The sequence below is a fragment of the Mustela nivalis genome (genome assembly GCF_964662115.1).
Source record: "Mustela nivalis genome assembly, chromosome: 13".
NCBI classification, from domain to species: Eukaryota; Metazoa; Chordata; class Mammalia; order Carnivora; family Mustelidae; genus Mustela; species Mustela nivalis.
The window spans coordinates 61,831,728-61,848,850 of NC_139032.1; the positions used below are offsets into that span (position 1 = coordinate 61,831,728).

General features: G+C 47.4%; 1 protein-coding gene across 1 annotated transcript in view; it reads right to left on the reverse strand.

Moving 5' to 3' along the window:
* The window catches only part of GABBR2 (gamma-aminobutyric acid type B receptor subunit 2), a 337,637-nt gene that overhangs the window by 187,961 nt on the left and 132,553 nt on the right, over positions 1-17,123 (reverse strand). The window contains exon 3 of the mRNA XM_082696761.1: positions 14,768-14,938. Coding sequence (XP_082552887.1) covers positions 14,768-14,938 — 171 coding nt within the window. The remainder of the gene's footprint in view (positions 1-14,767; positions 14,939-17,123) is intronic.

Here is a 17,123-nt window from a genome sequence, read left to right on the forward strand (position 1 = left end):
TCCTGGGATGGAGCCCCACATCGGGCTCCCTGCTCAGCGGGAAGCCTGTTTCTCCCTCTCCCATTCCCCCTGCCTGGGTTCCCTCTCTTGCTGTGTCTCTCTGTCAAATAAATAAATAAAATCTTTAAAAAAATAAATAAAAACTCTCCAGTAGTCCACAGATAAATCCATACTACTATGACCAACTGATTACCAGTAAAGAGGCCAAGCCCGCTGAATGGAGAAGTAATAGTCTCTTCAACAAACAGTGCTACAATAACTAGATAGCCTCATACAAAACAATGCAGGTGGACCCCTACCTCACACCATATACAAAAATTAACTCAAAATGGACCAAAGACCTAAATGTAAGAGCTTAAACTATTAACACTCTTAGAAGAAAAGATAGCTTTAAGTCTTCATGACCTTGGATCAGACAATGGTTTCTTAAATATGACACCAAAGCACAAGAAACAAAAGGATAAAAACCGATAAATGGGACTTCACCCAAAAATGGATGCAAACAACCCAGTAAGAAAGTGCAAAGACACCCCAAAGGATGGGAGAAACTATCTGCAAATCATATCTGATGGGTTTAGTATCCAGAATATATAAAGAACCCTTATAACTCAATAGCAAAAGAACAAATAATGCAGTTGAAAATGGGACAAAAGATTTAATAGGCATTCCTTCTAACTTATTTGAACATATACAAATAAGTTAGACACAAAATGCCACATATTTTGATTCTTTTTTTAGTCTTATTGAGATACAACAGATTTATTGACTTCTACACCTGACATTGTAGAAGTTTAACATATACAACAGAATGATTTGACATATGTGTACTTTGCAAAATGATCACCACTGCAAGTTCATCTCATATAGTTATAATTTTTTGCTTTGTGGTGAGAATTTCAAAGACCTACTCTCTTTAGCAACTTTCAAACATACAATACGGTATTGTTAACTGTAGTCACCAGGCTGTACATTATATCTCCAGAATTCATTTATCTTTTAACTGGAAGTTTTTGCCCTTTTATCATTTTCACCCATTTCCTCTACCTCCCACCCCCAGGATCCCATTTCTATGCAATGTCTCTTATAGGCCAATCCTAGATCTAAAAAGCAGATATGCGGCTGTTGGGCTGGGACAAGGGGGAAACGAATGTTAATGGATATGGGATTTCATTGGGAATTATACAAGAGTTACAGTTCACGTCATTGTGTACATACCAAAAACCGTTTAATTTTACATTTTAAAATGGTTAAAATGGTGGATTTTATGTTATGTGAAATTTTCCACAATAAATGCTAAACAAAACAAAATACCCAGCAGATTCTCAACTGACTCAAAGTATAAGCCAAAGTCCTCACAAATGTCTGGTATGGGCTGGCAATCAGCTTCCTCTTCCTGCAAAACCCAGCTCAACACCCTCTCACCCAATTTGTCCCAGCCATAATGGTTTCTGTGATGTGGCTCCAGCACCACTAGCAACAGGACCTTTGCATATGCTGTTCTTTCTGTCTGGAATGCTCGTCTCACAGGTATCCTATGACTTGCTGTTCAGAGCCTTCAGGGGTTTGCTCTAATGTCATCTGATCTTTGAGTATCCCCTTGGCCTCACTCCACTCCACCTAGTATATTCTAGTATATCCTACCCCCTTTACCCTCCATTTTTCTCCCTAGCACTTATAATTACCTAACATATTATGGATTTATTTGCTTATTGTTTCTATCATCTGTCTCCCCACACTAGAATACAAGCTCCTTGAGGGTAAAGATTTTGTTTCATTTGCCAATGTGTCACAGTGCCTGGAACAGTACCCAGCACATGGCAGGCACTCCATAAATGTATGTCACATGAATGAATGCATTACAGAATGAACACAAGGCAACTGGGGACTCTAAACTTGTCACACTAATAGAGAAAAGAAAAAAAATGCATAGCTATTGATAGAGATTCTAAAAAGATATCTGATTTCCTCAGCATGTATATCTGGTCAAACACTAAATAAATAGAACTAAAAAATCCTTTAACGTGATGAGGGATGTCTGTTCTCCTAAAAGACGTCATCCTTTAAGAACAACATTCTCAGGTACCTGGGTGGCTCAGTGAGTTAAGCCTCTGCCTTTGGCTTAGGTCATGATCCCAGGGTCCTGGGATCGAGCCCCGCAATGGGCTCTCTGTTCAGTGGGGATCCTGTTTCCCCTTCTCTCTCTGCCTGCCTCTCTGCCTACTTGTGATCTCTGTCAAACAAATAAATAAAATCTTAAAAAAAAAAAAGAACAACATTCTCATTAAAGTCAAGAACAAGACAAGAATATCCACTATCATCACTGTTTTTAAATATAACTCTAAGATGTTCAGTGAATAAGGCAATAATAATAACAATAGTAATAGCTAATATATATTGGGTGCTTTTGCAGTCACTGCTCCAAGTCCTAAGTACTTTATATGTATTAATTATTTTACTACAACAGCCCAGGTCATATGAGTATGGCGCCATTATGAGGCACAAGGAAAAGTTACATGTTGTGCCCAAGGTCACACAGTTGGAAAGGAGCCCAGCTAGAATCAGAGATTCCTGATTCTGGCAGTCATTCTGTTCTAGACACTCTGTGGTACCACATCAATAAAAAATCATGAAGATGCAGATGCTGTAACACTGGAGAACAGAAAGCAACTTTATTCTCGTTCCAGATGGTATTGTTGTCTACCTAGAAAACCCAACGGAATTAAGTGAGGAAACACTACCAGAAGTGATAAGAATTCAATACGGCCAGTCAAAATATGTATATACACTGATTGACAGTTTTCCTCTATTCCAGCAGTAACAACTTAATATTAAGGAAAATAGATCCCATTTCCCTAAAGCAGTAATAAATGTGGAATACTTGAAAATAAGCCTGACATGAAATGGAAAAGATCTGTGTAAAAAAAAAGTATAAAAGTTCACTGAGGACCTAATTAAAATTTTTGAATGGAGAGAAGTTCTTTGTCCATGAATGGAGTGATTCAGCATTATAAAGATGTCAAATGTCCCCCAGGTTAATTCTGGAGTCACTAAAATTCAAATAAAAACACCTATTGCATTTTTGGAAATGTCTAAAAATTAAATTGGTGTATATAAAGGCATTGTGACAAAAGAAAGAAGGGCCACATATGAAATTGTATTCCACATGAATAATATTTCAAACATGGGAATGCCAATTCCAGAGTAAAGAGATCAATGGGACAAAATGAAATGAGAATGTAAGAACGGTCCTATGCTGCACCATCCCATATGGTGGCCACTCGCCATCTTGGTTCCCAAGAACTTGACATGGCTAGTGTCACATGTTGAAATGATAATATTTTGAATATACTGCCTTCAATAAAATATATTACGAAAATAAACTTTACCTGTATCTTTTTTTACTTTTTAAAATATGGCTACTAGAAAAATCATGGTTGTGGTTTATATTACATTTCTATCATACAGAACTGTTCTCAAGAATAAAAAAAAGTAATGTATTCTTGTCTAAAGATAATAAAAGTTAGCATAGGCATTTTACTTTACTTTTAATTTTTTCAGGTTTTTATGTGAAATCCAATTAGTTAATATACAGTATAATATTAGTTTCAGGAGTGGAGTTTAGTGATTCTTCACTTACAACACAATAATGGCCTCCTTAATACCTACCTCCCATTAACTCAACCCTCTGCCCAACATAAGCATTTTTTAAAATATTTTACTAATTTATTTGAGAGAGAGAGAGTGAGAGAGCACAAGCAGGGGGAGTGGCAGAGGGAGAAGCAGGCTCCCCAAAGAGCAGGGAGCCCAACATGGGGCTCCATCCCAGGACCCCGGGATCATGACCTGAGCCAAAGGCAGACATTTAACCTACTGAGACACCCAGGTGCCCCCCAGCATAGGCATTTTAAATGAGTGAGGGGAAGATACATCAATGACACGCTGGAAGAATTACGGAGTGACTATGGGGGCAGGAGAAGTAGTTCTGATATGTTAGGCTGTATGCTGAAATTCCAGATAAACTGAAAACTGAAGTAATAAAAGTACTAGAGGAAACTATAAGGGAATATTTACAAAAACTGGAAGGATGAGAAGAGCATGCCAAGCCCAAAATGAAAAATGGAAAAAAAAAAAAAAAGTCTTGATGAATTTGCCTATATAAAATACGAAAGTTTTCAATATTGTCAAGTAACATAAAAAACACAATTGAATGTCACACAAAACACGAAAAGATATCTGAAACCAATGCGACAAATCCTTACCTTATAAAGAGCTCTTATAAATCAGTAAGAAAAAGAACACTCCAATAAGAACATGTGCCAATTACACGAACAGCCAATTTACAAAAGGAGAAACAGAAATGAGAAAGAGTCCTCGTAAAAAAAAGAAATTCCATCTTAGTAGTAATCAAAGAAATGCAAATTAAAATAGCGATTGCTGAGGATCAAAAATGCATAATATATAATGTTGGCAATGAGTGCTGTCATATCCCTATGCAACTCCAAATTGGTATGATCTTTCTGGAGGCCAATTTGGCAATACGTACAAAAGGTTCCAAAATGCGCTCACGCTATTTCTAGGAACTGATCGTCAGAAACTAATCGGAGATGTTCACACAAAAATACAAGTATGAGTTTCCTGCATTGTTGTTTGCAATCAGGAGAGACTGGCAACCATCTCCACACTCCATAGCGAAAGCCTCCTTGAGTATGTCCAGCACTGCCATAGGGTAGGATTTTTTCAACAGCTATTGGAAGAAACTTCGACAGAGAATATACCTCTACCTCCTGTCCTGTCCCAAATTCCTCAAAATGGCAAAGATTCCTTTTTTTTTTTTTTTTAAGATTTATTTATTTATTTGACCAAGAGAGACACAGGGTGAGAGGGAACACAAGCTGGGGGAGAGGGAGAGGAGGAAGTAGGCTCCCTGCTGAGCAGGGAGCACGATGTGGGGCTCGATCCCAGGACCCTAAGACCAGGACCTGAGCCAAAGGCAGACGCCTAATGACTAAGCCACCCAGGGGCCCCATGGCAAAGATTTCTTAAGAAAAATATCTGAAAGAGCTCTGGAAAGCAACAAAGAAGACTGTCAGTGGGTAGAATATTTGCAGAACTCTGGGAAAATAGGAAGGAAGGGAACAGACCATAGGATGAAAAGGACTGGGGGGAAGTCGTTCCAAACACACAAGACTGTGGCAAAGGCGGGGTAGCTCATGGGGTCACCAGACACAGGGGACAGGCTGTTGTGAGTCACAGTGATGGAGAATTCCTGCTGGACCGGAAAAACATTGCCACTGGACCACTAAAGTAAAGAAGCTATTCTAATAGGAAGAACATATATTTGTTGATACGTATTCACTCATATGCAATGAGAAAACTGTACAGACATAGGCTTTCCGGGGCTAGGTTACAGCCGATTGTTAGCCTTCCTTTTTTGCTCTTCTGGGTTTTCCAAGTTTTCTGTGCTGAGTACATATCAATATCACAGTTAGAAAACAATAGATGAGTATTTTTAAATAAAGAAGCAAAAAAATGAAAACAATGAGAACTTGACATTTTTCTGTAAGAACATAACTACAATCTTATTAGTTTTCTTTTGAGTTACTAGAGTAACGTCCTGGCTGGTTTCCCAGACTCTGGTCAGCTGAAGATTGTTACCATCTCTTACTCCCTGCTTAAAAGCCTTCCATGGCTCCTTACTGCTGATGTTCAAGTCCAGACCTAGAGGCATGTGGGGCCTTCACCATTCTTCACTTCTCCCACGACCCACTGGCTATTTGCTATTTCCTGAAGGTTCCACACATCTTCCATCTCTAGTCCTTGGCCCCTGTTGCCCTGGCACTATCCAACCCTGGCAGGTAGGCCTTGGGGGGGGGGGGGCTATAGCCAGAAGGTACCAGAATAGCTCTGTGGACTTGCACACTCCAAGAGGCCCAGCTGAAACAAAGCATCCTGGGATACTTCAGCCAGAGCAGGTATGGAAGGACAGTTCAGAATCTGAGAAAATAATAAAAATTTAATGTGGAATCTCATGGCAAAAATTGCAGGGAACCACAAAGAGCTCTCCTTGAGACATGAGTTGGTTTGGTCTACATATCCACCTCCTTGCTTCTGGGGTGCGGGATGGGGTGGGAATTCTGGCCCTGGCTAGTGGCCTCCTCTTCACAAGGGCGAGCCCACCTCGGTTTACACCTCTGCCCACCACCCCGTGGCTGTAAGCCCTTGGCAAAGTGACTTCATCCTTCCTTAATCTATACAACAGCGCTCGCCATGTGCAGGGTAACTGGAAGTCATCACCTGCATGCAGACCCCCCGCAACCCCATAAATGGCAGAGATGATGTTATAATTCCATTTTCCCACCCCAAAGGTTCTGCTTCACGGGGCTAGAGTCATGTTTTGGGAACCAAGCCCAGGGGCTATGTAGGCGGCTCTAGGGAGTGTTCCCGGTGAGCGCTCTGAGGTCACTGTGGATTGCTGGACCCCCCACCCCGACACCTCTAGCATCTCCTTCTAGGCCCTCACTCACCCCTGTGCTCCAAGGATCCCCGTGGCCAGGAGAGGGGGTGTGTTTATCTGCTCTCAGAGCCCAGGTGAGCTGAAAGACTGGCCTTCTCCCCAGCCCAGGATGAACCCTGTTCCCACAGCCAAGCCTCCTATCCTCTCGAAGCAGGATCCAGGCAACTCCTTTCTTGTGTCGAGGTCAGTGTGGTAGAAGGGTGCTCAGCTCTGGGAACCTGGTATGGAGTGGTAGGGAGGAAGCATCCTTCCTAGCGGGGATAGACCACCGCCACCGGGATGGCAGGAGCCCTACAAAACCAAAGGCCCTGACTGGGGACTGTTCTCATGCACACGGGGTCTCCCTGCAGGGCAGAACACCCACTGGCAGGCTGCACTGTCCCTGAGGACACTCGCAGGAAGGAACAAGTGTCCCTTGAACCCTAGAGTCTGTCCCATGAAGCTTCAGCCTCAGAAAGTTGAAGGTCTTCAAGTTCAGTCCTTGACCTTGAACTTCTCCCATTAAATATCTGCCCTGGACCGGCCCCGAGGAAAAGCCTGTGATTACCAGCAAAGCCAGTCCTACCCTCCACCCCTCACCCCCTGCTGTCTGTTAAATGAACAAGCAGCTGGACGCGTTTCACCCACCCCGGTGATCCCCATGTTTCAGTTCCTCCTGTCCCCCCTTAGAGGTAATTTCACCACCCAGGCTTGTGAGATTAGTTTTTTTCCTTTGAACAGCCTCTTTTTTTTTTTTTTAAGATTTTTAAAAATTTTTATTTATTTGACAGAGAGAGACACAGGGAGAGAGGGAACACAAGCTGACAGAGTGGCAGAGGGAGAAGCAGGCTCGCCACCGAGCAAAGAGCCCAATCAATGCAGGGCTTGATCCCAGAGCCCTGAGATCATGACCTGAGCAGAAGGCAGACGCTTAACGACTGAGCCACCCAGGCCCCCTAAAGAGTCTCACTTTTTAAATGAGGTTTCCATTCTCAACAATAACGTCAATGAAGGGCGGTTTTGATGAGGTCGTCATCCCCCCCCCCAAGTAGATGATAACATAAACAGGCAGCTACTAAAATTGTACAAAAATCCTATTATATACACACACCCTGGGAAATAATGGACCCCCCCAGATGCCGAAGAGGCTGCCACCAACAGCTGTGTTGGTGTGGGCAGGAGGATTTGGAGCCGTCCCTGCTGGCTGACCCACAGGCCAGTGCCCTCCCGGAGCTGGAGGTAAGGGCCCGGAGAAGGAGAGGTAGTCTCTTGCCTAGGGGCAGACAGCCGATCATCTAAAAGCATCAGCAAGTTTTCAGATAAAAGTGGGGGCACAGGATGGGGCCCTAGGACCATCAGGATCAGAGTCTGGTCTGTCAGGAGTCCCCTCCTGCCTCCTAATGATGGAAGATCTGCAGCTGCGTGGGCGGCCCAGGTGACCCTGCAGCCTGGAGGGAGGCCAAGGACAGAGAGCAGAGGTGTTGCAGGCCTTCCAGCATGCCTGGCCCGTTTCTCAGACAAGGCAGGCCTAGGAGCGCAGCGGCCTCAGTGGCAGGCGGCCCTTCCTCCAGGACAGGGTTTCGAAAACTCCAGCAGCCTGGGCCCCCACCCTAGAGGGTCTGATTCAGGGTGGCTGGGGTGGGGGGTGGGGGAGCGCTCCAATCTGCTTTTCTAGGTGAGAGCAACAGTGACATGATGCTTGCTGGTCCAGGACAGTACCTTAGAGGATGCGATTACCCGACCCTGGTGAGACAGCACTCCGAAGTGCCGAGCACTCAGAATGAACATCGCAGGATGACACAGCCAAGAAAAATGACTCAAACTGCAAGGCGTGCATTCCAATGCCCCGCATCGATGCCCCCCAGAAGTGACCACGAGGCGGATCCCTGGCCACTGCTGGTTCCAGGGGCTGGCCCCGAACGTTCCAGTGAGATCTCTGGGAGAAATCTCCACCACGGAACAATGCCACATCCAAAAAAGGACCCAGCTGAGAAACGACAGAAATGGCTTGGCTGCGTTCTGTGGGCGTGGGACTTGCTGACTATGCCAGCTCCTCCCTTCCCGACCGCCCCTGTGACAAGCTAGGGGCAGGGGTCTTCCTGCATCGTTTCCATCCCATCTCACCATCGTGGTGCAGGCAGACTGAGGGCCACAGGAAAGAAAATCACTGCATTTGCCCCCAAGAAGCTGGCCCCTGGATTATAGAGTCAAGGACTGAAATCCCTGCTGAGCGTTTGGCCTCGTGTCATGCAGCGTGCAGGGTGAGGGGAGAGAGCTCGGCCTGGCCCTCATCCGCAAGGGCTCTGGGGCCAGTAGTGCTGGGAGCTGGGTGGAGAAGAAATGGTGATTGAGCTGCCCTGAGCAAGGAGCAGGTACAGAGGGCAGCCTGCAGTGGAGGGAGGTGTAGGGAGCATCCTGCCTGGGGAGGAAGGCTGGACAGGTGTGGGGGAGGATGTTCCTGCAGAGAGAAGCCAGTATGGAGGTGTGGCTTGCTGAAGAAGGGGAAGGGACTTAAGGTGACAGAGGAGGAGGCCTGGGGGGGGAAGGGGGGACCATGGAGGGGCTCTGCAGCCAGGCCAAGGAGTTCATTCCCGCTAAGGGCAGCAGATGCCTATTAAGCCTGGTTCCTGAATTAGATGCAAGCTCGAGGTTCCTGTCTTTCGCTGCAGGAGTGTCCCCCCTGCCGGTGACTGCTCCGTAAGAAAAACCACCTTTAGAGGAGGTGACCAGAGAGACCCCTTGGGTGGGGCAGCCAGGGATTTGACAAGCCCGGAAGGCTTCCAAGGGCCCCTCGGGGCTGTGGAGGGCTGAAAGGGCTGGTGCTTTCAGCACGAGGAGCTCTGCAGATGGTGCCCTTTCGGGGCTGGGCAGATCAAGGGCCTCAGAGGATCCCAACCCTTGGAGGAGGTCTCTGGTATGGAAAGGTCAGCCCCGGAAGCACTGAGATCACTGAGGACCAGCAGCGGGGCAGGGAGTCTCAGAGCCTGCCTGGAGGGCGTTCAGGATGGGAGCCTCGGGCAGCCACACAGCTGGGCTCCTGAGGGGGGCGGAGGGCAGCCGCAGCCTACAGAACCAGATTCGAGATGATCAGAAAAATAACAGCCACCTTTGCTTGGTGCTGCTTACGAGCCAGGCACGTCCCTCAGCACTCTGAAGTTTCTAGACACGGTTCATCCTCACCACCACCCGAAGAGTTAGGTGCGGTTATTAGCCCCATTTTCAAGATGAAGAAATTGAGGCACAAAGAGGCAAAGTCATTCTCATGTGCGCACCCCTGGGAGTGGCAGGAATGGGGTCAAAGACCTCACCTCCTCAAAAAATTCTTTGAGCTCAGAGAGATCATTGAAGTCGCCTGGACCTGCTCCCTTATCTCATAGAAGGGGAAACGGAAGTCCGGAGAGACTAATTCGTCTACGGTGCTTAGCTGGCTGGCCGTGTCATGGAACTGGGAAACTAAAGAATAACTTGGTGAAGACGGTTTTGTAGACCACAGGAGCAGGAACTTGGCGGGGAGAGGCCCGATCACCCCCCACCCCCCACTCCCAGCTGCTGTCTGCTGGTTGCCCGGGCAGCCATGCTCACTGCCTTCATCTCCACCCCAAGCCCTGCCTCCATCCTGTGCCTGCCACGCCCACGGGGATGTCCCGCAACCCTCTGGTCTCTCACCTCCTCGCCCCCAGTTCCAGTGACCTCTACCTCCCCTCCACTTCAGCCGTCCCCCCAGACCCAGGGCCGGGCCCCTCAATCTCGACGTCCTCCCTCCAGTTCTGACCACGCCTCCCACCCTTCCAGCTCCCTCAAGCTTCCCCAGAGACTTCCAGAGCTCCACTTCCTCCAAGCCCACGGGCCATCTGTCTGCTCATCCCTCTCCATCCGGGGCCCTGTGGAGCACCCACTCAGCAGCACCCTCCATCTTCATCACCCGCCCCCACCACTGTCTTCCACCTGGCAGAGCCCCGGCGCCGGGCCCAGGGCACTCTCCACCTTCTCCACCCTGCCGCACCAGTGTCCCGGTCACAGCACCCAGCAAGGGCGGTCATGTGGCCTGTAGACCGGGGCTACTCTGACAGCCCTGGCCCCCGCCACGAGAGGGCGCCATTTCCCACCGTGAACTCCTGACCGGGCCGACTGAGAACTACATTGACATTGAGGGCTCATTGAAACCACCTGGGGAGCTCGCACAGGGTCTAATGCCCGAGGTCATCCGATATAACGAGATTGTTCTGGGGGCTGACCCCGAGGATCCGGCTTTTAAAGAGCTCCCTGGTGATTTTAAATGTGCCCTGTCCCCACCGGGCAACATTACTCCGCTGAATGAAGAAACAAACTACTGAGACAGGTTAACGTCAAAAACATTATGGGAAATAAAAGAAGCGAGACATAGAAAAAGTCCATGTTATATAATTCTATTTATATGGAATTTCCAAAACGGGCAAAAGGAGGGAGCAAGCAAACGAACCCGGGTCCGGGGGTGAGTCTAACTAGAGACATGCACAAGGGAATTTGTGGAGGGATGGGTGGGTTCGAACACTGGGTTGCAGCGACGGCCGCAGGACCGTATCTGAAAATATGAAGTTTACTGAGAATAAATGAACTGTGGACTAACAATGGATGAACTGTATGGTGTACAAATTATATCCCAGGAAAGCTGTTCAAAGTGGAGGCAGAGAGGGAGCCCGACGTATTAAAAAAAAAAAAATTCCCAGTGATCCCAATGAGCAGCCAGAACCCAGCAAAGGAGTCCTAACACCACCGACCCCAAGGCCACGATGTCCACTTCTCCCTGGCCCTCCACAGCCCAGGGCCCATGCCCATCACACACCCTGGCACAGCGCAGGCCACATTATTATCCTTTGAGTGAAGGGATACGTATTCCTAGAGTTTTTTGCAGGAATCAGTGGAGGACAGGATGTCCACTGAATGAGCACTTACTCTGCAGAGGTCTTTCATGCCCTCGTTCTAACTCTCTCATCGCCGAGTCCCTGTGAGGTCGGGATAAATACCCCTGTTTACACAAAGATCTCACTGAGATGAAGTGTACTGCTCGTGGCCACGCAGCCCTCGCCTGGGAGAGCTGGGCCTAGAGATTAGCCTGCCTGATACAAAATTCTTCCCTCTTTCTCAACGCATTTATGTCTTGGCTGCAGAGAGGGCAGGGCCGATGCAACTCTATCTTTTCAGCCACCGGTGTTCACTATGGAGCCTTGTCTGTCTCAGCAGCAGCCTTAGATCCCATATACCCAAGTCAACAAGGTGAAGGAAACTGTCTGGGCCCACACAGCCCTTGCTTTGCAAAGCGAGATCTGGAGACGGCCCCTTCTGATCAATCCAAGTCCCAGGCAGCCTCTGGGTACCATACACTAGGTAGGATGCCTCTCCAGACACAGGAGCGGCCAGCCCCGAGGTGGGATGACTCTTAGCCCTGCACCCCTTCCAGTCCCAGTGTAATAAGCTTCTGGGATCAAGCTTCTCCCCCACCCCAGCCCTCTCCAACCTCAGGACTGCCTTCATTTGATCATCTTTCCAGTGCACCAGTTCAGAACAGAAGAGCTTGATGCTGCTGATCGGCCAATTTCATAAAAGGAATGCAGTTTCCCTCGCACTCATGAAAAGCTGTTAGCCCCTGGAGAGTGTCCAGAGCCTGCCTGCCAGCGATGCAGCCCAGACATCGGGAGAGGGGTGCCAAAGCCCTTGGGCACACAGAGGAGTCAGCTGGGCTGAGAGATTTAAATCGAGAGGGGTCCTTGCCAGCAACACCACCAAGCAACATCCTGTCCTCAGAGAAGAGGTTTCCCACTGAGATGCCCTGAAACCGCAGTGGAGGGCCCTAACACAGCCATGCAGGGATGGAGATGTGCTCCCAGACTGTTGCCACTCGACCCCAGCGAGGACAGCATAATGGAGGTGGCAGTGGGGGGGTCCAGCAGGCAGCTGACCCTTTATCAGCATGTGTCCTGGAGGAAAAGACCTACCACCCTCTGCAGACTTCAGTTTCCTTATCTATAAAATGGGAGCATAAACCCTTCCTACCGGGCTGCTGGCTGTGAGCGCGTTTGGGAATGTATAAAACATCAACAATGTTGGGACGAACAATTTAACTTCTTTGGTGTCTTTCGAATCTCCATGGTTACAAGCAGTTCCCATGTGACAAAAGAAAGTTATAAATGGACAGGTTTCCCTGCAGTGGGAGTCGGGATCCCGGGATTCAGTCTGGACTTTTCTGTGAATAACCTTTCATGACTTCAGAGGGCTTTGAAACCCAGACCTTTGTCCCTTCCCCTCTCTGGACCTCGGTGTTTCACTTCTATACAATGAAAAGGTTGGAGGAGGCATCCCTAATGGTCCCTCCCGCTGACAGCCAAAGACTGTTGGAAACAAGAAGATCTCTCCCTATCGCTGCGGGGTCCACTGTCAATATGGGGCCCCAGGACTGGGCGTCCCCACCCTCACCATCAACCTGCTTGACACTCATTTTCGAGCACTGGTCACCGCTGTAAAGAAGGCAGCCCTCTAGCCTTCTGCAGCGTTTGGCATGGAGTCCCTGCCACTGCAGGTCCCGTTTCCCTTATGCCTGTCCCTGGGGACTGAGAAACAGAGAGGTGGGAAGATGAGGACCAGCCTTGCCTGGGAAAAGCCTGCCTTGTTTGTATGAGCACAGACCGCGGGGCCAAACACTCCTGCTTTTCAAGCGCCTGCAAAACATCCCTCCCTGTGCATGAACCTTCCGGCTTACACAGCTCTTTCAAATCCAGGACTGATTTTGGCAAGAACTGCAGGGAAGGCAAGAACTGTCCCCATTTTATAGGGCAGGAAACCACAGTTCAGAGAAGAAAGGTGACTTCTCCAAGGTCGCATAGCCAGCGCATGGAGTGGGCTCTGCTTCCCCTGGGACTGGTGAGGCAGAGCCTCATAGAGTAAGTGTGGAGCTGAAGTGGGGAGAGGTGTGGTGACTCCCAGCCCTGCTGTGCACCCACCCTCCTGGACACACAAATCTCCCCCTCCATGTCCCCGCCCCACCCCCAACCCTCCCACTGCCACAAGGGGCGGAGTTTTCCAAGACTCCTCCCACCGAGGTCTGCCTGAACACCCAACTCCCACATTCTCCCCACACAGCTCCCAGTGTTTCCCTGGGCTGCTGAGCACATGTGGAATGGCTTGCCTTGCTGGGATGCTCTGAAAAGCCAGAGCACACATGGGGAAAAAAAGGAAAGCAGGAGCTCCAGGAAGGACGGGATAGAAGGCAAGAGATCATTTTGCACTCATCCAACTAGGGAAAACTTTTTAAACATTGCTAATATCACAGTTAGAAAAGAAGTGTGGAAATGGGGATTTTCAAACACTGTTGGCGGGACGAGGACTCAGAACAGCCTTCCTGGAGGTCAGTTTGTTGCAATATTTTAAAGGACCGCAATAATTCTGCCTCTAGAAATCTACTGAGAAGACCACATCGAGACAGGAAGCTACTGGCTGTGATTATCAAAAAGCTGGACACATCCAATAAATTACCACTTATCTGTCTGACAGAACACCATGACCCATTAATAGGAATGTGGTCTATCGAGATCTCTATGATCTGTAGTGAAGTGAGAAAAACAACACATATAGTATATAAATATACGGAGAAAGTTCTGGGCAGATGAACAGTAAATGGAAATCAAGGGTTCGCTTGGGAGAGAAAGCGGGATTTAGAGGGATCAAGCAAAGCAACGTAATTATTTTTTTACTATCCATAGCCAACTTTTTTTCTTTCTTGGCAAAAACAAAATAAACCCTGAAACACCGTGTATGATGTATGCGAGTAAACCATTAAAATGAACCGCCAAAGAAAACCCCCAACAAACCCACCCAATCCACGGTGACACCAGAGCCTTCCTTCATTCTAAGCCAGCCCCTCCCCAAACTCCCCTCACAGCAGAGACGTTCCTGGTGGCTCATCATGATTTTGGTGGCAGGGGGGCGGGTGTCACTGGGCGTCAGTAACAAGGACAGCAAACCTACAGGTGCAGTCAGGGAATGAGCCGCACGATTTAGCCAGGAGGCATGACAAAAGGTTTCACTCCTGAGCTACGTAGGATGGACAGGTTCACCTGCCCCATGTCCAGAGTCCTCAGCCACTAGCTCTCTCTTGGCCCCGGCGTGTCAGCTCTGAGCCTGCTCCTAAAAGCAGGCTTAAGGGTCCTATGATGTTACCCGTCCCCGCTGAAGCCACGCTGCCCCCTGGAAGGAGACCGCAGCTGCCAGGACGGTGTGGGCACATCCTCTCTGCACACATACCTCAGAGAATCTCTGCACGTCTTGGGTCAGCGTGCCCACTCGCTTCCACTGGTAATGCTTGAGCAACTTCAGGATGGCTGGGTTCACCGCGTTATCCGATGGGACAGTCCGAAAGAAGTATGGGTACTTTTTCTTATCAGCTAGGACAGGCGTGGTTGCGGCAAAGGAAAGCTGGAAAAAAAAAGAGACATCACCTTTACTGGTGTATTTCTTGGCTGTGCGCCCAGGACCTCCCCCAACAGAACATAGACCCTGAGCCAGATCCAGATGGGGGGGGGCACATGGGGCAAGGCATTTTGTTAAAGCCTTTTTGTTGGGAAAGCGATACATTATAATTGAAGAGAAGGTTTTAAAAAATGCCAAATAAGGATAAAGAAGGAAAAATGTGAACCAATAATTTACTCCTCACCAATGAACCACCATTGATGCAGTTTATTTCCTTCTGGTCCTTTTTCCATGCACAGTGATTTTTTTTAAGAAGGAGATTTTCAAAATCATTCTATGTACACAATTGAACCCCTTCCTTAATACTATCCCACAAGCCTTGAAACCATCTTGTTAAAAAAGAAACTCCGCGCAAACATTTTAATAGCTGTGTAATACTCCAGCATAGGAACTACCATAATTTACTGAATCATCTCTAATTTGGGGGCATTTAGACTGTTTTCAATTTGTCATTATTGTCATGTTATTCTAAAAGCGTCTTTGTGCCAACCATCTTTTTTCTACATTTTAGGCTATTTCTGTAGGATAGAGTCCGTGATATAAAATCTCCCAGATAAAGAGGATGAGGTTTTGAAGACTTAATATTTGTCCCCCCTCCCTAAATTATGTCAATTTACACACCCACTAGCCAGGTATAATTAGAGGGCCAATGTCACCACAGTCTTACCAACAGAGAGAAATAAAACATGTCTCTCTATAATTCTATAATGGTTTACCACTAAAAAAAAATGAGTCATATTGCATTCATGGGTTATGCATAATGTTGAGCTTACTTCCATGGGATCGTTAACTAGTAGTATGTTCTATTTTAGGAGTTGTTTTTTCATATCCTTTGTTTATTTTTTGAGTGGTATTCTAACGCTTTTCTGACGAAGTCTAATGAAGACTTTTTTTTTTTAAGTATAGCATCCAAACTCAGACTATTGGAGTTACCACAAATATCCCAGTTTGTTTGCTTTTACTGTGTGTGTGTGTGTGTGTGTGTGTTTTAATTGACACTCAGTAGTCAAATCTGTCTATCTTCCCCTTCATTATTCTTTCTCTTTCTTTCAAGTGCCAGTAAGTTGCTAAATCGGATTTTAATTATCTGTCTTCCAAAGCCCAGCTGAAATGTCACCTTCTCTGTAGCATTTCCTCTGATCTCTGCTCTCCCGGTCCCCCGGCCTCACCCACCGAAGGTGCTTATCACCCTTTTTGATCTTTGCCGTGTGCCGGCAGAAACACGGTATCTTATTGCTCTTCTAATTTGCATTTACATTATAAGCAGGGAATGCCTCTTCTTAAGCTCAAGAGCAATTTGCAGTTTGTTCTGGAAACCATGCACATCCTTCCCCTGATTTCCAATTCGACTCTCAGTCTTTTTCTTATCAGTGGGTAGAAGTGATCTTTTATATGAACGAAACTAGCCCTTTGCAATACAAGTTGCTAATGTCCCCCCGAGTCTGCATTTTTTTTCTTTTTGTGTTTCTTATAATGTCTTCTGCCATAGAGATTTTATGCGGTTGAATTTATCAATTTTTTTCCCTTTTATGTCCTCGGGTTTTGTGTCATATTTAGAAAGGCTTTTCCCTCATTGAGACTACTAAATAATTCCTCCACAGTTTCTTTCATTCAGTCACCCCTCGCCTTCCTTCCCTCTGTTCCTCTTTTTTTTTTTTTTAAAGATTTATTTATTTATTTGACAGACAGAGATCACAAGTAGGCAGAGAAGCAGGCAGAGAGAGGGGAGGAAGCAGGCTCCCTGCTGAGCAGAGAGCCCGATGTGGGACTCGATCCCAGGACCCTGGGATCATGACCTGAGCTGAAGGTAGAGGCTTAACCCTCTGAGCCACCCAGGCGCCCCTGTTCCTTTTTCTTCCTCCCAACCTGCCACCCTCCTTCTCCTCCTTCTTTTTCCCTTTCTTTTTTTTTTAAGTTTTGTAGGTTTTTTTTTAGTTTATTTTATTTATTTATTTGACAGAGAGAGAGAGAGATCAGAAGTAGGCAGAAAGGCAGGCAGAGAGCGAGGGGGAAGCAGGCTCCCCGCCAAACAGAGGGCCCGATGTGAGGCTCGAGCCCAGGACCCCGAGATCACAACCCGAGCCAAAGGCAGAGGCACAACCCACTGAGCCACCCAGGCGCCCCTCCTTCC